Source organism: Monodelphis domestica, chromosome 3, assembly GCF_027887165.1.
Source record: "Monodelphis domestica isolate mMonDom1 chromosome 3, mMonDom1.pri, whole genome shotgun sequence".
NCBI classification, from domain to species: domain Eukaryota; kingdom Metazoa; phylum Chordata; class Mammalia; order Didelphimorphia; family Didelphidae; genus Monodelphis; species Monodelphis domestica.
Window position 1 is genome coordinate 324,775,685 of NC_077229.1, and position 23,669 is coordinate 324,799,353.

Genomic DNA, 23,669 nt, shown 5'->3' on the forward strand with positions numbered 1-23,669 from the left:
ATCAGCAGAATAGTTAGAAAGACCTTCTGGTATTCTTGTGGCCCTAAACTAGGCTGATTAAAGAGGGAATAAAAAGGACAGAATTGTAAAAGATACTGAGTAGATAGATTTAATAAGACTTGGCAACTATATATGCAGGTGCGGGAGATGAGGGGAAAGGGTAATGCATGGTCCTGAGGATATCATCAATTATCCGTAACCCAGCACCATCAACAAAAATCAGGAAGCTAAAAGGAAAGGTGAATTCTGAGGGAGAACATGAGTTCAGCTTTGAATATTTTGAGGCGCCAGTTGGATTTCTAGAGCATGGTGTCTCACGGGCAGCTGTAACAAGATTTGAAGAGATGAAATATAATGTTGTAGGAGTACTTGACAGTCAAAATGTTTCTGTTGAGTCCTTATTCTATTGTGCCATAAGAAATGACAAAAGGACAATCACAAAAAACCTGGAAAGACCTATATGATGTGAGACGGGAAAATAAGGAGAACCAGAACAACTGCACAGAGCAATAGCAGCAATGTACAATGATCGACTCTGAATTGACTTAACTATTATCATTAATGCAAGGATACAGGCCAAAAAAAGACTATCCACTGCCACAGAATGAACTGATGGAGTCTGAAAGCAGACTGAAACATGTCATTTTTTACTTCATTTCATTCACAAATTTTTCATCCTACAAATTTTTCCTTCCATAACATGATGCATATGGAAATATGTATTTTATGATAACATATGTATAACCTATATCATATTACTTACTATTATGAGGAAAGGGAAGAGGAGGGAGGAAGAGAGTATGGATTGCAAGATATAAGAAAATTATTAAAATTATATCAACATGTAAATGGGAAAATATATAAATATATATTTTAAAAATCTTTACACTGACACATCAGCAGTATGATCATGTCATTGAGTACCTCAGAGCCTCAGTTTCCTTAGCTATAAACAGTGTGGGTTATGAAGATTTTTAAAAAATAAAAAGTACTTACATAAATATGAGATAATGCTGGAAATATGGAACTGCAGCTTAGGGGAAAGATCAAATACTGATTTGGAAGTCATATGCAGTCTTTGATATTTCAATGGACTCATGATCTCAGTATTAGATTGCAAAGGCTCTTTGTCTTTTTACCCATTGTAATTATTGTTCATGTCTCACTTATAAATCCTTCATAGAAGACCACACAATACATTCATTACAATGGAGACTTTCTTCTGGTTATATTAACATTTGGGGGTACCTAAGTAGCACCTCGATTGCTTAAATGTTACTTTATGATATTTTTCAAACCACTTCGTACATCATTGGTAATATTCTGCAGACTAATTGCACTCACCATTGGGCCAATGACAATTTGGCTTATTTGGAAATGACAAGGTTCCATGATTCACACTCTTTTTTTATTTTTTTATTTTTTTTTATTTTATTAAACCCTTACCTTCCATCTTGGAGTTGATACTGTGTATGGGCTCCAAGGCAGAAGAGTGGTAAGGGCTAGGCAATGGGGGTCAAGTGACTTGTGGGGGTCACACAGCTGGAACGTGTCTGAGGCCAGATTTGAACCTAGGACCTCCCATCTCTAGGCCTGGCTCTCAATCCACTGAGCTACCCAGCTGCCCCCAATTCACACTCTTTTAGCAACACTTTTGAGATACTGAAAATCAGGAAGGCCTTGAGTTGTTGAATGTGCTACATGCTTTTCCAAAAATGATCTATCCCCAGTATTGTGTTCAAGCACAAATGATCCTTCCAAGAGAACCTAGAAAGCATTCCTAAAAATTACAGTCTTGAGCAAGTATCTGAAGTCATTAAGGGCATAAATGATGATTTAATCACTACTGCTTGTCCAAAGCAGTGACTTCTGAAGAGAAGAGGAAATTTGAGTAGTGAACGGTTTGTTAAGATAATGTCTGAGGATAGGATTTTAAGACCATGGTTCAAAGTATAAGAAAAGAATGGAGTATACCTAACAAAGTCTAGTAAGAAAATGTTTACTCAGAGTCTTTCAAATCTATTTTAAAGGGTTTGAACTAAAAAGGGACTAAGAGGAAACTTCCTATGTTTGGATAATTTGCTATCAAGTAGAGAAGTTATAGTGTAAGAACAATAGTAGAGATACCCCAAATTCACAGGATACAAAAATCCAAGAAAGAAGTCAGCAAGAAAACCCATGGCCTCATGTGCTTATAAATGAATAAATGTTATATAGGCAACAACCAAAGCTAGCTAGAAATCCTTATAAAAGAAGCCGAAGCCAACCACAAAAGCATCATTGATAAAAAGAATCATCATTCATATCTCTCTCTTCTAACCTAGGGTCTTCTCCAAGACTCTGCCCTAGGCCCTCTTGTTTTCTCTTTCTCTATTCTGTCAGGTGACCTCATCAGTAGGTAAATCCTGGATCAATAAATTCATACCACATCACCAACTGCCTATTAGACATTTTAAAATACATGTACCAGACCTAGCTCAAACTCATTATCTTTTCCCAACTCAAACTCATTATCTTTTCCCAACTTCCCTCCACCCCAATGAGTTGCTTAATCTCATTATTTCTGTCTCTTTCACATTTGCGCCCCCTCTCTACATATATATCCTAGAGGTAGTAGAGTGCCCCCAAAATGTACTTAGCAGGGGCTTGGCAGGGTCAGAATCGCAGTTTCAGGAACATCACTTTGGAAACTGCATGGAGATGAACCCTAACCCTAAATGCAATCTGGGGCTGTATCAGGTGTCTAGAGTCAACAAGCATGCCTACTTTGTGTCAACTTTGTTCTGGTCGTACCACAGCTGGAAGATTATTTTACTTTGAGGGTCCCTATTTTAGGAAGGATGCTAGAAAGAATTAGGAGAAAGGTAGTAAGGATATTTTATGAAAGACATCAACAAACTGTAGGGAATCCAAAGGAGAACAATCTGGAAGGCTGAAAAGCTTTGAGATTATAGTTGATTATTCGATAGGAGATTACAATTGAGATTCCAGCTGATGGAATGGGAGATATTTAAGCCTTGGAAAAAAGAGGATTTAGGAGTGACAGGATAGATGTCTTTAAATAGTTCACAGAAATCAGGGTTTAGAACTAAAGGACTTTTGGTACCATCTAATCTGACACTCTCATTTTACAGATAAGGAAACTGAGACGTGAAGAGGTGAGGTGACAGAGCCAATGTTACAGAAAGATTGATGGCAGAGCTGGAAATCAAAACCAGGTCCTCTGACTTCCATCCAAGTGTTCTTTATGCTACAGTAGAATAATTTTTACTTGGAAAAGGGATTTGATTTGTTCCAATTGATCCCTGAGGGTAGGACTAGGAGGAAGGGACAGAATTATAGAGAGAGAAATTTTAAGCTTAACATCTAAGCCAGAAAAAGTTTTCTGATGATTCAAGATAGCCAAGGGTAGAATAAGTTCCTCTGAGAAGCAGTGGGTTCCCCTGTTCCTCAAGGCCATCAAGCAACGACCGATGACCACTTATTGGGGATGTCATACCGAAGTCCCCATTCTGTTATGGATTGAACTAGATGGCCTCTGAAGTTCCTTCCACCGCTGAGCTTCTGCACAAGCTAGCTTTAAATTGCTGTTTTGTTTTACATTTCCTGCCTTGTCCTTTGCATGCTGGATTTGGCATTTCCAGTGAACTCTGGCTTGACCCAGAATGGCCTCTGGCTGGCTCTCCCTCTGATCACCAGGAAAGGTCTCCTCTTCGGCCCTGGTGTTTGCCTGGATCATCAATCAACCTATGTAAGCTCTATTTCTTCCCACACGTCCTAGGCCCATCCACACTGAGGGAGGACTGACATCCAACACCCCAAGCCCCCTTTCTTTACCTGATGCTAAAACCACGGCCATATTCCTCCATACACAAGGTGGAGCAGGGAGAGAGAACCTGCAAGCGGGCTGTGGCAGTAATGGTTGGAGGAGAACTCTGAGGGGTGTTTGCGGCTGTGCAGAAAAGGAATGGGTGGCCTAGAAGCAGGTAGTCTGTTCCTTTGCTCAGCGGCACTACCATGAGATAGATGGCCAGGGGAATGCAGGATTCTTGGCTCCAAGGGAACTGTTCAGGGACCATCATATCTAGAGAATTTCCATAGCTTGAGCCAGAGTAGGCTTCACCCTATCCTACTTGGCAGGGAAGCTTGTGAGCTAGTTTACTCCTGACTCCTATGAAAAAGAAGCCAATATTGGAAAATGTGGAAGACTTCCTCCAAACGCTCAGGAAACCTTCTGAGAGCCTACCTAGATCCAAGACGACCAACCACTTGATCGGGGAGAAGAAACTGGACCATGGTGGGTGCTGCCAGGGTCTGTCATGGCATGTCCCTACCCTGGTGAATCGATTTTCAGAAGCTTTGGGCATGTCTATATGTGATGAATTAGCCCAAGTAAATATGGCCAAAAATGTGCTTGGCAGTGTCTGGTGACCTTTGGGCATGGAATTCCACCTCGTTAGAGTCAAAGATATAGCGATTCCTTCATCGTTCTCCTAACTTGTTTAGGATGGCTCCATGTGAGAGTCAAGGAGGGGAGGGATAGAGAAAGGGGTCTCCATTTAGTTTGCTAAATGTTCACCAAAAACCCTTGGGGGGCACACAATCTGATTTGAATATGGAAGTTGGCATTTCCAGCTCTTCAGTTTGCACAAAGGCCCTGCAATTTCTTAGCGATTCAACAGGATGGGGGTTGGGGGCGGGGAGAATGGTCTTTCTTGACGAAATCCTCATTTATTCAAAGTCCTGCTCAACGTGCCAAATGCATTTAAGTCTTCATCCAACAAAGGGTATCTGCCAAGTTGGGGTCATTCCAATTGAGAGGCTCATGGAGCAGTGAGAATTCCACCAGGATCTACATAGAGTGGAAAATATACCGAAGGAAAAGATTTCCAAACTAGCAAAAGGCTTACAGTAGTTTTGCAGTTTTGTGGGACAATACAACCACTTCATCATCAGGGTCTTTGCCCTTTTCCTAAGCCTTTCACATGGAAAAATGATTTGAAGAACTGATTAAACTTGGCTCCTATACTATCAACCAAGACCCACATGAACAATTAATTGTGCAGAACAATGCATCCATTCTCACCTGGGGGCCTTTCTTTCATAGATTACACCAGTCTTTGGCACTCCTCAGTGCTGAGCACAGATACTTCTCTGGAAAGTTGCTGGTGCAGAAAAGAGTGAAGTGATATGGGAGAAGGAGCTGTTCACAGACAAAAGTGCATTCAAAGCACAGTGGCACCAACTTTAGGGAGTGTGGGAATGAATATTCACAGACAAGAGCCATAAGAACTGGGAGAAGCTTTAGAAGATCTGTCAGAATAAATCAGACCATATTTCTGGATATTACATTTTTTGTGGGTTCATTTTCACCATTAGGTAAATGCCAAAATACTGCAATAATTTGTAAAATGTGGGTTGGACAACTCAGCTACAAGAAGTTCTCATGCAGGATGATAAACTTTGGAGCCTTTCTAACTTAAATGGGCAGATGAGATTTGATTCACAAATAGTAGGTGATGGGACACATGCTAAAACTCACATATCTGCTTTCTAGGCCTAGGCCTACACGACATCCACACTGAGAAAAAAAAATCAACCTTTAATGGACTCTTACATCTCTGTTTTTGCCTTAGAGTTGCTACAAATAAGACTCAGTGGAAGTGCTTCCCTTGAATTATATTAGAATTAAGACCTCAGGCATGGGAAAAACCTTTGACAATTCTCATTCTTCCTGACTGTTCTCCATCTTTTGGTACTATTGACCACCCCCTCTTTCCTTCCTAAATTTTGGTGACATTTTTTTATCTCTTTTCCTACTGTCTGACTGCTCTTTCTCAGTTTCCTTTGCATAATCATCATTCAAATCCCCATCTCAAATACAGGAGTATCCCAGGTATCTCTCCTTGGTCCTCTTCTCTCAATATATTGTTTTTTCTGGTGATTTCATTAGCTCCCATGGCTCCAATTATTATCTGCATCCAGATCATGCCCAAGTCCACATTTCCAGTCTTCATGTCTCTCCCGAATTCTAGTTCTGTTTCCAACTGTTTACTTTCACTTGGATGTTCCTTTGTTCACAAAATCAACACATTCCAAACAAAAAACCTTATCTTTCTCCCCAAATCCACCCTTCCTCTAAATTTTCTGTATTGTGTAGAGGACACCACTGTCCTTTTAGTTACCTGAATTATTACAATCCTGGAGTCATCCTCAAATCTTCCCTCACCTCCCTAACCAGTTAGTTGTCAAGTCGTGTTGCCTCCACCTCTCTCTATATATATCTCCAACATCATATCCTTTCTTTCTCTCTACTCATATAGCTCTTGCCTGGGACCTCATTATCTCTTACCTGAGTTACTGCCATGGTCTCCTAGTAGGATTCCCAGCTTCCAGTCTTTACCTCTTTCCAATCTGTCTCTAATATAGTTACAAAATGATTTTTCCTAAGCACAAGTCTGACCATGTCACTCTCAAAGCTCAAGAACCTTTCAGAGTTCCTATTGCCCCTAAATGAAATACAAATTCTTCAGTTTCATATTAAAGCTCTCTGCAATGTGGTTCCAGCCTATCTTTCTAGATTCATTTCACATATGCATGTCCATGATCTCCTGACACTCTACCTCCTTCCATTGTGCCTCTCTGCCTCTTGGCACTCACTGGCTCCTTTCAAGACTTAGGTCCTGTGCCACTTATTCTAGGAGACTTTTTCTGGTTTTCCTACTTGTTACTGCTCTCTCCTTCCATAAATTATTTGCTGTCATATATTTGTATATATGTAATTGGTTTTTTCTCTTAGTAGAATGGAGGGCAGATATATATTTTTCTTTGTATTCCTGGCACCTAGTTGAGTGGCTTGCACATAGTAGGAGCTTAATAACTGTTTGTTGAATTGAACTGACCTTGGAGGTTATCTGGTCTAATCTAGAAATGAAATCTCCTCTACACAGTCCCTGAAAAGTAATTACATGGTCTCTTCATGAAGACCGCTAGTGAAAAGGAGCCCCCATCTCCTTAGACAGTCTATTCTACTCTTAAACACCTTCAGTTGTTTGAAAATTTTTCCACATGTCAAATTGAAATTGGCCTCTTGAGAATTTCTGTCCTTTTCTCCTAATTTTACTCCTTAGGGACAAGCAGAACAAACAAATCCCTCTTCCACGTGGCATCCTTTCCCATACTTAAAAACAGCCATTCAACGTCTTCTATTTTACAGATTAAGGATCTTCGAGAGTCCCTAAATTGATCCTTACATTGTCATCATTTCCAATTATTTTACTATGTGATAAATGGCATCTGATAAGGACAGACTATGGGAAGAATATCAGATCCCTTGTTTTAGAAATTATGCTACCTAAGACTTTTTTTTTTTGTGACAGGGGTGACACTGTTTGTTGATATTGAGTTGTAGCTCATTAATTCTAGGGTTTTGTGGGATTTTATTTCTTCTATGAAGTGTGTTCATGCCATACTTTACTTACCCTCTTTTCATGCAGCTGTCTTTTTGAAATCAAGTAACAGACTTAGCATTTATCCTAATTAAATTTCTTTTTATTAGTTTCAATCCATTTTTAAACCCAATGACATCAAACTCAAATAGAAAGGGAAAGGGGTCAGGGAGGGAACTGAGTCATATATAAAGATCTCTTCCAGCTACATATTAATATACTTAGAAAGCTATATATTCATGTTATCTATGTTCTATTATATTTTTATTTCTTTTGTTAAATATAGTATTTCCCAATTACACTTTAATTCAATTCCAACACTACCTTGAAATACTGTTCTAGACTATAGAGACAATATTGGGTCCCAAATCTGCTCTATAAAGGTATTAACTATTCTTTCCATTATTTTGGGTCATCTTCAAATTTGGTAAGAATCCTCACTACACTTTCAAACAGGTAAATGTTGAAAAGCACTGAAGAGCCAAGGGTAAAAAACCAGGAGAGGGCTGGTCCATTAACTAGTGTTCTTTAGGTTCAGTCATTAAATCACTTATGAATCTGTCTAATGGCACTGTATCATTTAGCTCTCTCTTTGTCAGAAGCCTCACTAAAACCCAGGTACATTACATCCATGACATTTCCCTGATCTACCAATTCAGTAACTCTGTAATAAAATGAAATGAGGCAAGTCGGACATAACCAGTTTTTAATGAACTAAGGATTTTTTTTAGCAATAAAAACCTTTACTTTGTTAATATGTTCTAGAATTTTGCCAAGAGTCCAAGAGAAGCTCATCAGTATATAGCTGGAATATTCTGACCTTCTCCCTCTGAAAATCAAGACATCACAATCTTCAGTCTAATAGGACCCCTTGCATATACGATGGTTTTTCAAAAGGCAAAGCCAGTTCAGCAGTCATAGTCTACAAATTATTTCTATCACTTATAATAAAGCCTTTCAGGACCTACTGATTTCCATTTATACTCATGGTGTTCCTTTGGTAACTTATCACTTCTACTGAGTTTCATTTCTCTGTTAATCATCTTTATTCTAGCCTTCCAAGTGCAAAGATCATACTACAATGGTAAAGAAAAGAAGTAAATGCAGAGCTAAGTAGTTCTGCCTTCTACTTTACATCCATTATTCTATCTATCCTTAGTGGTTCTATCATTTTTTTTTTATCATCTGTAGGTAGGTCATCAAAATTTATTAACATTCAATCAATATTTATTAAACAGTTATTATGTGCAAGACTCTATGCTGGGTTCCAGAAATGCAAAGACAAAAGCAAAAAACACCCTGCCCTCAAGGACTTTATATAATGGCGAATAAATCTTGGAATGTTTTGTCAATTTCTTATTTCATTAAAGGCTTTAGTGGCTAGAATGGTAGGCCTGGAGTCTGAAAGTCCTGATTACTAGCTGTGTAGCCTTGAGTGTCACTTATCTGTTTGCCTTGGTTTCCTCATCTATAAAATGGGGATGTACCTACCTCCCAGGGTGGTTTTGAGGATCAAGTAAGACAATAACTATAAAGCACTTACACGGTATTATTTATTATATAATAATCATTATTTTAATTATTCAATACTATATTTAATATATAATACATTATTCAATATTATTATATTAGTTCATTTAATTTATTATAATAATATAATTATTAAATGTTATAATTATTTATTATAATGTATATTATATATTAAATATAACTATTATTGTTAATAAAATTATGATGATTTTGGGCAGGACAACTATAATATACTTTCACAAAAATTCCTCCTCAACCCCTATTCTTATTCCTTCATGAATTTCTATAGACCAGGAGAGATGCAATGCTACCTGCTGCCCATTTAATCTCATCTATTCCTTCTTAATAAGATATTTCCTTTGATTGAGGTATCATAATCATGAGAGGAAGTTGTGTGAAAATCCTGGGCTGGAAGCTAGAATTTGTTATTATTGTTTAGTCATTTCAGTCCTGTCCAACTCTTCACAATCCCACTGGCATTTTTTCTGGCAAAGATCTGGAGTGGTTTGCCATTTTTTCTCCAGATCATTTGATGGCTGAGGGAACTGAGGCAAACAGGGCTAAGTGACTTGCCTAGAGTCACATAGCTAATAAATGTCTGGGGTTGGAATTGAACTTGGGAAGATGAGACTCTCCCTCTCCACCACCTCACTACTGTGAAGCTAGTATAGCTAGGCTTAAATTCCTACTCTGATATTTACTGGCTCTACACCTCACCAAACTTTCTGTTTGATCCCCACCACTTACAGGGAGGATGGGGGAAAGAGGGTCCAGGAAAAGCCAGGATGTGCCCAGAGTACCCCAGAGATGTCCTTGTCTAGCCAAAGTTCATGGGGAATACCAGATCCAAAGGGCAGGGCTGGACATAGGAATGGGCCTCACAACCGTTGTCTAAAGTCAAGTCAAGAACAACACATTCCAAACTGAAGCTGTCGAGTGAGCAAAGTAAGGGTGCACCTAGCCCAAGCTCTTTGGCTACGGTAGCCTTCTCTCCTGGAAGTGGTCCTGTGCAGGACTCCTGCAGGATACTGTAGACATGGATTGGGAAATCTATTGATTGGGTGCTGATGAGATAAGAACTTTAAGAAAGGGGTCTCTGAGGATGCAGGCAGGGCAGAGTGCTGTGCATGAGAATGAAGGAAATAGGAAAGATTCTGACAGTTGGTCAGAGCTTCTAGGGGACTCTCTCTGACTTCTGGTGAAGACAGACATCCCAGACCTTGCTCTTTGCTGTATATAGGGGAGAGAGAACTAAACCATCTGAAGAGGTTTTGCTACCCTATTTATTGTGAGAATTCATCTTGGAGAAAGAAGCTGGCATATCTGCTTTGGTGGAGAATGGTTTTGTGAGAAGAAAGATCGAAGGTGCTTGCCTAGACTCTGGGCCACATCAGGGTTACCCTTTGGTCAGCCAGCCTCTGCCATATTGGGCGGATTAACTCTGTGTCCACATGGAGATATCTTTAATAATATTAAGTTAATTTTAACAAAGATTATAGTTAGATTTAATAAGGATTATAGTCAGATAGCATTTTGGGTTTGTTTGTTTGTTTTTTTTTTTAGTAAATGCTAGGCAGTTTTAGAGTAGTTAGAAGAACAGAAGAGCTTGCCGTGAGGCAAATGTAGTAAAAGTGGGTGGTTATAGTTTCCTGTTAGTGTTAAGGCTTTCCTTGTTACTAATCCTTATACTTATATCTGTTAAATATAAATAAATAGATTTTTTAAAGAAATATATAGTCTCTAAGTAAGTTACATACTGGCCTGGTGGAGGGAAGTCACTCCTGGCTTTCCTTCTGAGTGGAGAGCTGAAAAGATACTTTTGTGAATATCAACAAAGTATTTTTACCACAGCATCCTCCTCAACAACACCAACAATAATCCTCAATATTTTAATACACGAAGCCCTTGTTGGCCATTCCTCTGCAGAATGTGAGGCTGCGGTCTGGCCTCCGCTGCTGCTGCTGATGCCGGTGCTCGGACAGTCTCTCAGGCACTGACCGAGTCCCATGATGCTGGGATCGCTTAGACGAGGCACTTCTCTAGCCCATCCAAAATGAGCAGGAGCAAGTGAGGACAGGAGAGATGGAATTGAGGGCCAAGGTGAGCCTATTAAAAAGAGGAAGATGGGAACAACAGGCACAGGCCTGGGATGAGGGGGGCCCTAGTCTACAGGCCATGGTACTCAATACTTGAATGATCCAGAGGTTATAAGAAGATGGCTGGAATCCCTTCTGTGCCTGATGGCTTCCCCAGAATATTGTGGCAGGAAATCTATGGTTGGAGAACATTTTGTTTGCTCTGAGGGTCATCTACAAGTGATTCAAGGAATAGCTGACTGAAGACTGAATATATGAGGTAAGTGTAGGGAAAAAATGAGGCTAGAAGCCATAATTAGTGTAAAAGATCACATTTAGGGTTAAGAAGAGAAGTTAAAACAGAAGCCTGACATGAGGGTGATAAAGTCTTGTTGATTTACAACACATAAACAACTCAGATCATTTTTTAAGGGTACATGAGGCATAAAGTGCTGAAGAAAAGTGACTGTTTACTGGAAGAGAAGGGAACTAGGCAGTTTGGAAATGAGAGATAAGCAGGGGACCCTAGTGGCACCAGGAAAAAATGATCTTGTAGGGAGTGAGGGCAGCAGTGCCTTGGCTGGGGCAGGAGATTATGCTAATGACATGGTCAGGGTGTTTCTGATCACCCCTACAGGGGTCAAGCTCAGGAGAGATTACAGGAACTGCCATTATCCTGCTGGCTTCATCACAGGCATCCCAGCCTGGGCACAGATGCACTGGTCAGCCCTCACGTGACCCTCATAGCCACTAATACTCTGAAGGCACGTTTCAGTGAGGCAGAGGATCAGTGGCCAGGGCTATTCTATAGGTCTGGGAGTTTCAGTTCAGATCAACAGGAAGAAGAGATGAGAAATAGCCAAAAGCCCGATTTCTTTTTCTTTCGTTCTTTTTTTTTAACCCTTACCTTCAGTCTTAGAGTCAATACTGTGTATTGGCCCCAAGGCAGAAGAGTGGTAAGGGATAGGCAATGGGGGTCAAGTGACTTGCCCAGGGTCACACAGCTGGGAAGTGTCTGAGGTCATATTTGAACCCATGACCTCCCATCTCTAGGTCAGACTCAATCCACTCAGCTATTCAGCTGCCCCCTAAAAGCCTGATTTCTGACCAAGATCTCCCAAAGAAGGAGAGCTTCTGTGGACACTGGGATGTTGGTAAAAGTTGGCTGGTTTCTCATAAAGGCAAATGAAAAGCTCTGCACCTATCACGGACAGCAGGATCACCAGGAAGGAAGAGTGTGAGGGGGCAGCCAACAGAGCTAATGTAGTCCTGAAATAAATGAAGAGAACCCTGACTTCCAGGAATAATGGGGTCAGTTTGCAATATTAAGGGGGCCAGTGATCACTGGAGAGTATCTGGAGGAAGGAAACAAGAAGGATGAAGGATCTGGAGTTCAGGTCAGATGAGAATCAACGGAAACTAGGAGGAATGATGTGAGAGCTGTTTTTAAGTATCTGAAGGACTGTCCTGTGGAGCAGTGAGGTGACATGGAGCACTGAGTGCCAGGGTCCAGAGTCAGGAAGAACTGAGTTCAAGTCAGGTCTCAGACACTTACTGTGTGTCCCTGGGCACATCACTTACCTCTGTTTGCCTCAGTTTCCTCATCTGTCAAATGAGCTGGAGAAGGAAACATCAAATTATGCTGTGTTCTCTGCCAAGAAAACCCTAAATGAGGTCACAAAGAGTCAGACATGACTGAAAACAACTGAATAATAACCACAACATGTGGAGGAAGGGTTAGAATTGTTCTGATTGGTCACTAAGGGAGCGATGAGGAGAAGCTGCAAAAATTAAGGTTCAATGTCAGGAAAAACTTCCTAAAAAATGAGAAGAAGCTGGTTTAGTAATGGACTTCTCTACGAGTAGCAATGCAATGATCCAGGATAATTCTAAAGGACTTAGTAGAAAGAACACTATCCACATTTAGAGGAAGATCTGCAGGAGTAGAAACACAGAAGAAAAACAACTGCTTGATTACATGGGTCGGTGGGGATATGGTTGGGGATGTAGACTAAGCGATCACTCTAATGCAAATATTAATAACATGGAAATAGGTCTTGATCAATGACACATGTAAAAACTAGTGGAACTGTGCATCGGCTATGGGAGGGGGTTGGGGAGAGGAGAGGAAAAGAACATGATTTTTGTAATCCTGGAAAAATACTCTAAATTTATCAATTAAGTAAAATTAAAACAAACAAACAACAACAAAGAAAAGAGGCTGGTTCAATGGGTGGTGGATTCCCTTTCCTTGGAGGTCTTGGAGCAAAGGTGGAATGAGCTCTAACCAGGTAGAGATTCCTCTCAGGCAGAGGCTGGATGTGACAGTCCTTGCAGGCTGGCCCTTCCAGCTCTAAATGACTGTGATTTTCCTGAAACTTCATGCTGATTTACTAGGAGTATAAGACAAAATCACACATAGCTAAAATGTATAATATCATGTGAAAAGGGCGTAGAGAAATTTAAAATAAAATAACAGGTTTGGTTTTGTTTGTTGGCAGGGGAGTTAACCAAAAACAAACCAACAATCAGAGAAAACTCAACAGGTATTACCAGCAGGGAATGATGGGAACAAAGATACTGAGACAAGAAATCATCGGGTGTATTCAAAGGTCAAGAGAGTAGTGGTGGGCCAGTTTGGTGGGAATAAATGTATGGAGGGACTGGCAGAAGAGAGCCCAGAGCGAGGGAGGGAGGGGTAACACCAATCTGTGGAGAAGGCTAGGCAGAGACATTTCAGCTTTATTAAACAGACCACAGCAAGCCATGAAGATGTTTGAGTGGGGATGTAATACAACTAGATCTATATACATAACAGCAATACTTCCCAAACAATAGAGATTCCTTAGCAACAAAACCGAAAGAATTAGGCATGAAGAACATCTTCATGCCCCTTAAAGAGTCATGCTCCACGTCCCTTTTAAAAGTGAGGTATCTCCTTGTTGTTTTTTTCAGTAGGTACTAATAAGTCTTTTAATGCTATAGTCTACAGCTAGAAAAGTAAACCCAATAGTTTGTAACTAGTTGTTTTTAGTAATAAGATGTGGTTTAAGACTAAATGAATACCAGTGAGAAGAAAACAAGCCCTTTTCTCATAACTCTGAGGCACAAGGAAACAGTATCAAATCTTCAATCATCAATTTAATTGGTGACACCTGATGGATGAGTGCTCTGGGGACTTTTTACAATTAAGTTAATGTTCCTACCAATAAATCTTATCACTGTCAAATTTGTACATTCAAAGGTAACATGAGATGCCCTAATTGCACAACAATGTTTTAAAAGAAGTGGTTCAAAGTAAGAATTTACCTATGAATACAGGATTTATTTTCTTTAAAGGTTTAATTTTTACATGACTCCATTAACATGTGAAGCAGAAAACTCTTTTTAAGACAAGCAAAAATTTCCTTATGAAAAACAAATCAGAGAAATGGAAAGCTATCAAAACCCTTAACTAGACAGGTTATACATGTAAATAATTTTCTGTGCTATGGAAGGTTTACCTCAGATTTAAATCAAGCATAATGTGGTAAGGATGGTCCTTTGCATATAGGTTCATCATTTCTTATTTGTTAAAGATCACTGCACTAAATCATAAATCTATTATAATACCCAATTTTTTTTCTTTGCAGATTTCAAAATTTTGAATAACTAAAAATCAATAAATTCACAGTGGTTTTTTCAATAAATAATAATGGATAAGAATTGTCATAAATAACAAGTAATATGCAGTAATGAAGGGAAATTATGCGATTGACTCACATTCTTGAGATCAGATCCATCAGAGGATCAAACCCCAAGAAGATTTGGATCAGATTATTTCAAACCACTGAGAATTCCTGGAAGAGTTCAATTTGGGTCTAAGGATGGTCCAAGGCATTGTAGACCAAACATGATCCCTGGGAAAATCACAAAGCATACTAAATCCCTAGGATAGTTCTACAACTGACTCAGTATCCCAGGGGTTCCCGGGATCAGGAATGACTTAAAATCTGTATAAATTCTTAAGGTTATTTGCCAACAAGAATAGTTCAATAAACCTAATCTAGACCTACATAGGTACTGCAATTTACTATTTATGTAATACTAAGAATAGTATGGGCTCAAAGTAATATTCACAAGTAAGCTTTATGGAGGGGAAAAATATGCAACTCTACCTCTTCCCTACATTTCCCTCTCATTGCTATCTCTACTTTGATGTAATAAAGCTACTAAAACTACTAACAGCCTCATAATTTAATTTTAAATAGTATAGAATGTATTCTTCCACATCAATCTCTTCAAATCCCTTCTTTCAGTCTTTGAAGATTCATGTGCCATTGTCTCCATGAAATAGTCACTTTTTCCAAGCCCTCCCAACCCTTTCCCTCAGGTGACAAGGATGGCTTCCATTTAAAAAGACAGGGAGCACCTCACCTCCTATAAAAAGTGAGATCTGAGCAGAGTCCTGAAGGTGGTCAGAGAAATGAAGAGTTAAAAAACATTAGAGGTCCAAGGGAGACAGTGCAGAGGCATTAAGATGGAAGACAGAGGGAGTGTCTTATGAACAGACCAGCATAGCCATATGGTAGAGAATGTGGAGGGAAGGAAGGTAAAACAAGATTTGAAAAGCAGGGAAGGGCCGTGCCAAATGCCAAAGTTTCTGTATTAGGTAGGAGAAGTCCTTGGAGCTCCCTGAGCAGGGGCAGGAGTGGGAGTCATGGTCAGACCTACACTTTGAGAAAATTGCTTTGGAGGCTGAATGGAGGATAGACTGGATGGAAAGAGTCTTGAGGCCAGGAGGCCATTTAGAAGATGGAGGAGAGGTGATCAGGGGCCAAGCCAGGGTGGTGGCTATGTGGGGGGAAAGGGGCAGAAACAGCAAGATTTTACCCCATTGTTTATTTCTACAGAGTACCTAGGGAGAGGGTGAGTGAAAATAGATGAGTGAGAAGTCAAAGCTGACACAGCATTGTAGGAAGGGTTTGGGGGAAGATAGTGAGTTCTGTTTTGTACATATTGAAATTGAAATGCTTATCTAGTTCCAGATGTTCAAAAGAAGTTGGTAGTGTAGAGCTGTGGCTCAAGAGACTAAGGCCAGACAGGTAGATGTCATAGTCATTGCATAGAGTTAAGGATGAAACCCAAAGAAATGGTGAGGTCACACCGAGCCAAGAAAGAAGAGGAGCAGGCACTCCTGAATATGCTCTTCACTGTGACAGCCCCTCCTATCCTCCCCCCAGGTCTTCAGGCCCCTTCCCATTCCATACTCTGCTTCCACTTCACTTCCCTCCTTTCTCAGTCTTGATTAGCTGGCTCAATGATGCTCTGGCCTCCCCTTGATTCCTCACTCCTCGGATCTGCTACTCTCTTCACACTGATACCCAACCCTGAATAACTGACTCTATACCTCCTCTACTCCCACTGGTGGAGAGAACTACAATACTTAAGCTACCTACACAGTCGTTGTGGATAAAAATTAACTTTACAAACCCTAAAATAGTCTGTTAAGTGTGAATCTTCATTTCATATTTCCACTGGGCCTTCAATTGATACATAGAAACTTTTATATTTATCTTTTATTGTCTTGTTAACATTCCAGAAGACAGATGTCCCAAACTTTCCCTCCAACCAAACTGTAACTTAACTAACTCCCTGATAAATTGATTTCACTTCCAACTTTAATGGAAAGATTAAACTTGGAAAGAGTGCTTTCATTTCCCCTTCCCACATTTTAAAGATTCATCAACTTCTCTTTCCTTCCAGTTTGACAGAATGAAATGGTCCTCTTCCATGCCAAAGTCAACTTTTCCACTTGTGCCCTTGAATCTCTTCCCTCCTACCTCCATGGTCTATTTAATTTCTTCACAATGTCACCTCCAGCCTTCCCAGACTAGTTAGTTCCATCTGCTCTACTTATTTGCATGCTCATGAATTCTTTATTCTGAAAAAAACCTTGACCCTTATTACTATTTCAAATGGTACTATCACTCTAAAGCTAAATTTCCCACAACAGACTAATATACGTGTATCCCTCCTCATTAAACCTCATTACTACACAGTCACTCTCTAACTTCCAGAAAACTACTTTTACTTCCCATCACTATAGTGAAACTATGAACATAAGATGACCAATAAATCCTGGAACTCCTTTTTGGCCTTTATTTGTTGTTCTTTTCACTGTACAATAATCCAAACTTCTGCTCTCTTGGTTCTCCTATCTCTCAGATGTCTTCATTTACATTTCTTTTGATGGTTTGTTCCTCTTATTCTTTCTTTTCCTAAATGTGAATATCTCTTAAATTTTAAAAAGCTGAAGTTTTCACAAAACATTTTAAGTAAAAATGCTTGTTTGAATAGAAATGAACAAAATACTCATGTAAAAATAAAGTAAAGGGATTTACTTTTTGAAAATCCATAAATGAAAAAGCATTGAAAAGTATTATTAAAAATAAACTCATCTTGCATTTCTGTGTAACAATCAGACCAGGCTCCAACAAGTCATTCAGAAAACCACAAAGCAAGCTATATATTTGTGATGTACTATTATTCTACTACTGGGAAAATATGGCTGATAATGTTACCTGTAAAAATATAGGCTTTTGACTTCTCATAAACAAAGAACCTTCTACATGGAAATTAGGATGAGGCTGAGATCTGTCCCTGGAAGGCTAGTAAGCTATTTCCCACAGAGATTCTGTTCACTTATCAACCTCAGCTCAGTGATTCAGCAGAGATGCAGTATTTCACATCAGTACCAAACCCATTCAACCAGAAAAGCCAACTAATGTTTTAAAACCACACATTTTTATTTACTTATTGCATAAAAATCACAATACAGAAATTTGGAAATTGTTCAGTTTGGCAATAGGACAAAAAGATTTTGATATCATAAACTTGAAAAACAATCCTAAATAATCACCTAGGTAATTGGTGATGTGAGAACTGCACTTAGGCTGGAGTCAATATCTTTAAAAACAATTTTTATCAGTGATAAGAACTAAAAAGAGAAAAGCAACAGGCTAAATTACAAGTTCTAGAGAGAACCGAACCTTCCAGGAGCCCTTTCTTCATTTGCCTCAACTTTTAACTCCTGAAAGGAGAAATCGGCCTAGCCTCAAGATACACAAGGAAATAAATTATGCTTTGGCTCTCTAGGAACACAATATTCCTATTACTACTGACAGAGTTAGAAAGGAAATAAGGAAAACTCTGAGGATTGAATTTCTTTTCACCAGAGTTAACTGATTTCTATATTCTCCTTGCAGATGACCAGTAGAATTCAAACGTATTTAACTTTTTCCAGAGACTTAGGTATAGGGTCACACGTTCACTGAATATTTAAAAGTACAATTTAATCACTGAAGGTTTAAAATCTTAGAGGAATAAACACTTCATTCATGCCATTTACAACTGCCACATTAAAAATTCAAACAGTACCTAACAATGCAGTTCATATAATCTATGGTTTCTGGAAAAGAAAAGAAAAGACACTCAAAAATACTGAAAAAAAAAAGCAAATTAGGTTCTCATTTTCATAATCTAATAAAGCAAATTATTTATACATGTATAATTTTTCTATATTACATTGCTCAACCACAAGTGCTATTTCATTCTTAATGTTTTATATATTCTCATTTCATTTTAAAGGGAAAGGGCAGAGAAAAGCAAATTTCAAATAATGAAATCAGCAGGAAACATTCATTCATTCAGCTTTGAAGGAAACAACTATTTATCTAGTAAACTTAATGAATGATTAATGTTTGGTCAATGATTTAAAATAACTAAGAAATAAGTTTACACACAAAGACCATCTCTCAAAGTAGGTTATATTTTAAGTCCCAACTGATTTTCCAAACGTATTGCTTCCCCCACCCCCCACCCCCGAATTAGGGGGGTGGTTCTAAAAGTCTTATTATATCAAGATTTCTGAAACACTATATTTTAAAAATCAAATTTTCTATCACCTCTTCATGTATACAATAGAATTGCAAGTTACTTCTCTATCTTTGGTAGATGTTATATGACATGGAGAATCATTTGATTGAATAAAACGAATTACTGTTTCTAGACTGTGAATCAGGACAAAGTATATCCAGATTAAATTACTGATAATATAAAGAACACTTTGTTTTCTTTGATAAATGGAGTACCAACAACAAAAACTGTTCATAAATAAGCTCTCCGTTAGGAAACTACATAATAATTTCAAAAAGAGGATAAACTCAAGAATAACAACAAACATCTCAAGAAGACTGGCTTTTTTTTGTTTGTTTGTTTGTAAAAGACAGAATGACAAAAATAGATACACTTGAGAAATCAAAAGAGGGAAAAAATTGGAAATGAGAAGTAAAATGGAAAATTAGAATGGAAAAGGACTATATAGCAAAGACATTACTGGATATTTAGGAAATACATGAAATGATACATGTGTAGCTCAGTCTGTCTTCATAGATTCATCTATTCTTTGTACATATACTAATTTTACAACATTAAAGACATATTGGAAGGCAGGATCAACTCTCAGATAGATATATAAATGCTGGGTTTTAGTTTGATGAAGAGATTTTGTTTCGTACCTGAAAGCCTTGAATCCTTGCTAAATATTCCAGTTGTCTTGAAGGCTGCATTATAGGACAGGGGGAAGTAGGAGAATTTCCTTTCAGACCTATGGCTTCGGTTGTTGGAGACGTCCCATTCATTAGGAATTCCCTGGCAATGGTAGTAGTGCTATTAGATGGTGGAGAGAGGCTGAAGAAGGAGCTTGAAGGCTGGCTCATTTCGCTGGATGACAAATAGTTTACTGCAAAGTCAGAGACTACTTTGTTGCGGCTTGCTTCCATCTCTTGATAAATATCAGGAGACAAATGAAGAATTCCCTTTGGAGCTGTCAATAAATAGAAGAAATTTTTTATGATACTGAAAATAGTTTAAATGTTTATGGCTTATAACATTATTCATCTAGGTTCTAATACTTGTAAAATGACAAAAAAAAAAAAACCCAAAGAAACATTAGTCAAGTGGTCACTACAGAGTTAGTTGGCTGTAGTTACCCATGCAGAGCTAACGGGGAGCCTCTACAAAACTCAGAATCATCACTTAAAGGAGTGACAAAGAGGACCATTACCAGGCATTTGTGTCTAAGAGGCAAAGGTGAAAAATTATGACCCTGGCAAGAGTTGTGTGGGAGACTTTGAGCTTTTGCTGTAATACACAGAACAAAATAATTTTTACCTCTGTGCCATGGAGAGCTAAGTATTTTGATATTGGAATTATGTGCATTTATTTTTAAAAAATAACATTAAAAAGTGTCAATCCTTGTGTCTCCTGAACCCCAAGAGGGATGCCTATCTTATCTATTCCTAGTTCAGACCGATAAGAAGACTTGTCATAGACCCTGAAATAGGAGTTATGTGGAGATTGTGGGCAAATTAACTGTTTCCCATAATTAAAGGTTAATTACTTTCTCTTAATACTTTATATTATGTTTAACATTTCTGTACCATATACACCTCCCTAAAGGGAGTCAAAGAACAAAAAACATCCCATATAAACTATTTATTTCAGCATTGTAGCAAAAACAAAAACTGAAAGCAAAGTGAGTGCAAACCAACCCATGAATGGCTGAACCAGTCATGGCATATGGAATATGATTGCATTGTAAGAAATGATGAATGGGAAGAATTCTGAGAAACACGGGAAGCTTTTATGAAGTGATCCTGAGTAAAGAAAGAATAATCAGGAGAAAATTATGTACAATAACTAAAATAACATAAATAAAAACAACTCTAAAGTGTTGTTGAAGTCCAAGTCGATGCAATGTCCAATCTTGGTCCCAGAAGTCAGATAATGACATATACTTCCATCCTGTTGAAATATAGTCAGAGGACTAATGATGTGGAATGTTGAATATGCTGATAGATAAGATTACTTTGTTACAAAAAGAGTTCTGTGTTCAAGGGAAGTATACTGTAAGAACAGGTGAGCTGCTTTACATGTTATGGGAGCTCTTGCAGTAATTTATTTTTAAGTGTTTGTTTGCATTTTAAGTCCATTTGGTATAGCCTAAAGATAATTTCCTTTGGAGATGAAATTTTTTCCTCTTTTTTTTTGTTTTGTTCCTAATAGTTGAACCATTCTGACAAGAACCACTGTGTTTCATTGTGCTTCTAAATTTATTCTCAGTCTGTTTATACTTACCACTTAATAATCACAATAAAAGCAGCTAACATTTATATAGCACCTACTATGTCAAGCATTGTGTTAAGCACTTCACATTTATTATATCATTTTATCCTCACTTCACTTCCTCTGACCTAACAATAACCCTGAGAGATAGATGTTATTATTCCCATTTTATAGTTGAGAAAACTGAGGCAAAGAGCAATTGACTTGCCCATGGTCACACAGCCACTAAGTATTTGAGGCTGGATTTGAACTCAGGTCTCCCCAACTCTAAGCCTGATACTTTCTATCCACTGCATTGTTTAGCTGCCACTGTTGTGTGATTGTGTGACTGTTCTAATATTTATGTCATGCACAGTTAAAGCTAAAAAGATCAATAGTTGCTAAATCCCTGGAGCACTGATACAAAACTCCATTAGAACCTTCAAATAGAATGTCTTGTTCCTAATAGAATGTCTATTTCCTTGGAGAACAAAGGTATTTTGAGCACCCTATGAAGTTCTTGGGACAATTTGGTGAGATATGAAGTGCTTCCTAAAATGTCAAGGAGACAAGACCTTGTCTATGTTCGTTAAATTAGCTGAATCAGTAGTACAAGTAGTACAGCATCCCTTGTTGTCATAGAGGAAGCAAATCATCTGGAAACTGGGTACCAGTCCTGGCTCTAACAAGGAGGAGATAGCAAGAAAGGTCCGCACCTGCCTGGAAGTAGGACTACTTGGAGATAATATGAAACACCTGTTATGAAACAACACCTGTATGTAGTAATGCTGACCCTGGGGATTAGCCTTTTATAACTACCATTGAATATTCAATGGTCTCAAACTAAGAACCTTTCCAGGGGAGCATCCATAACCTTCTGAGAAGGAACCATTCAGTCCTGGATAGGGCATGTGTGAAGATTAAATTTAACTCTCCCCTAATAGTGAAAATTAAATTAACTCCCCTGCCCACTTTTTGATTTAATCACCAAAAGTGTAAACATCCCACTTAATCATTAAGTGGGGAGGTCTGTGACCCACAAGTGCAATAGTGGGTGATGAATCAGAATCAAACTGACTGCCCCTGGGCGGTCCTAAAGCAAAGCTTCAACAGTAATTGGTAGGTGTAAAAATTGGAGGAAGGCACAGGAAGTGATGCATGTACTAGTGGGGGATCAGGAACCAAAGTGTGACAGGTCTCTGAGAGGGAGGGAACAGATAAAGAGAAACACCACTTTCTGTCCCTGGTAGAGCTGCCCCAGAGAAGATGAAGGTAGATCAATGTCCAGAGCTGAAAGGTAAAGAAATCCCCTTTAGTCTATGGTTTCTGTTTTCTTTCCTGGATGAATATTATCTTGATCCCCTTAGTACATTTAAAGAATGAGATGTTTAGTTCTTCTGTAATTTATAAGATCTACTTATTGTTTGGAGATTCAGGATTGATAATTTTAGGGAAGAGGGAAAAGTAGGAATTTCCTACTTCTATTTTACCCTAAATTCCCTTCAGGGGTTGAGGGCTCAGGTCTGGGGACCTGAGTCCCTGAGGACCATCTTGGAATTAGGCAGGTGAAATTTCCCAATATAGAGATACAGCTTTGAGGATGTCAATGGAAAGTCTTCTGGGTGGATAGTCTCTTGCCTTCCCCAAAAGGAAAAAGTCTCTATCCACCACTTTTGAGAAAAGATGGCTAATCTAAATTCTTCAGGTCCATGAGGGGTTATAGCAGGTTCATCTCAGAGAGGTTGCTCTTCTCCCTTTCAGATCAGAAGGGATAAGAACTCCTTTGCCATTGTCCATCTGTTTTCTTGGCTGGGGATTCCATTCCCATCCCCCACTGTCTGGCAAAGTTCCATTTCCTTCCTGCATAAGGTTTCCTTGTAAATCAAGTCCTTACTTTGCAGTCTGGACCTCTCTCATCCACACGCAAAAGAAAGTGTCTTTAAAAGGGAGTTACAACTTCCTGGGGAAGAGAATCATCTGAGATCTTTGGAGTTCAATTTGGACTTTGGCTTCTTCTGGAGTTCTGAATTCGAGTTGGAGGCTGGTGAAGAATTTGCTGACAGGACCTGAGACCCTGTTCTTGGTGAGATTGTCCTTGAATCTCTCCCTTTGGACTGACATGGTGAGTGAAAAAGCTGACTCCTTTCCTGTATTTTCTGAAGAGACTAGCCTCAGGAGAGACCTACCTCTTGAGAGAAACATCCCCAGGTACTCAGCTTTGCAGAGGCCTCTCCAACTAAAAACTAATTTTCACTGCTCGGGTTGAGCCAGAACCAGGGGCTGGGAGTAAATTACTTAGTGCTTAGACTAGATATCTTACCCTATCCTCTCTCTGATTTTCGTACTTAACTCTTTCTATATTTTGTAAATAGTAAATAAAACTCTTGAAATTCCTGGAGACCCTATTTTTAAATAATCCAGTCCAACCTTTTTATAATTAACCTCTTTTCCCCCTTAAACATGCCACTGA

The 23,669-nt window shown here is 38.8% G+C and overlaps 1 protein-coding gene and 1 long non-coding RNA gene across 12 annotated transcripts in view; one reads left to right on the forward strand and one right to left on the reverse strand.

The window, feature by feature from the left end:
* The window catches only part of LOC103102288 (uncharacterized), a 38,037-nt gene extending 29,608 nt beyond the window's left edge, over positions 1 to 8,429 (forward strand). Inside the window, exon 4 of the long non-coding RNA XR_008917750.1 lies at positions 8,214 to 8,429. This is a non-coding gene — a long non-coding RNA (uncharacterized LOC103102288). The remainder of the gene's footprint in view (positions 1 to 8,213) is intronic.
* Positions 1 to 23,669, reverse strand: part of STAU2 (staufen double-stranded RNA binding protein 2) — a 420,348-nt gene that overhangs the window by 139,990 nt on the left and 256,689 nt on the right. For 10 of the 11 annotated variants that reach the window (XM_007486960.3, XM_007486962.3, XM_007486961.3 and 7 more), the window contains one exon: positions 19,612 to 19,919. In XM_007486960.3, coding sequence (XP_007487022.1) covers positions 19,612 to 19,919 — 308 coding nt within the window. Of the gene's footprint in view, positions 1 to 17,816; positions 18,504 to 19,611; positions 19,920 to 23,669 lie in introns of those variants that run through there. The other variant, XM_007486965.2, reaches the window with a different exon arrangement.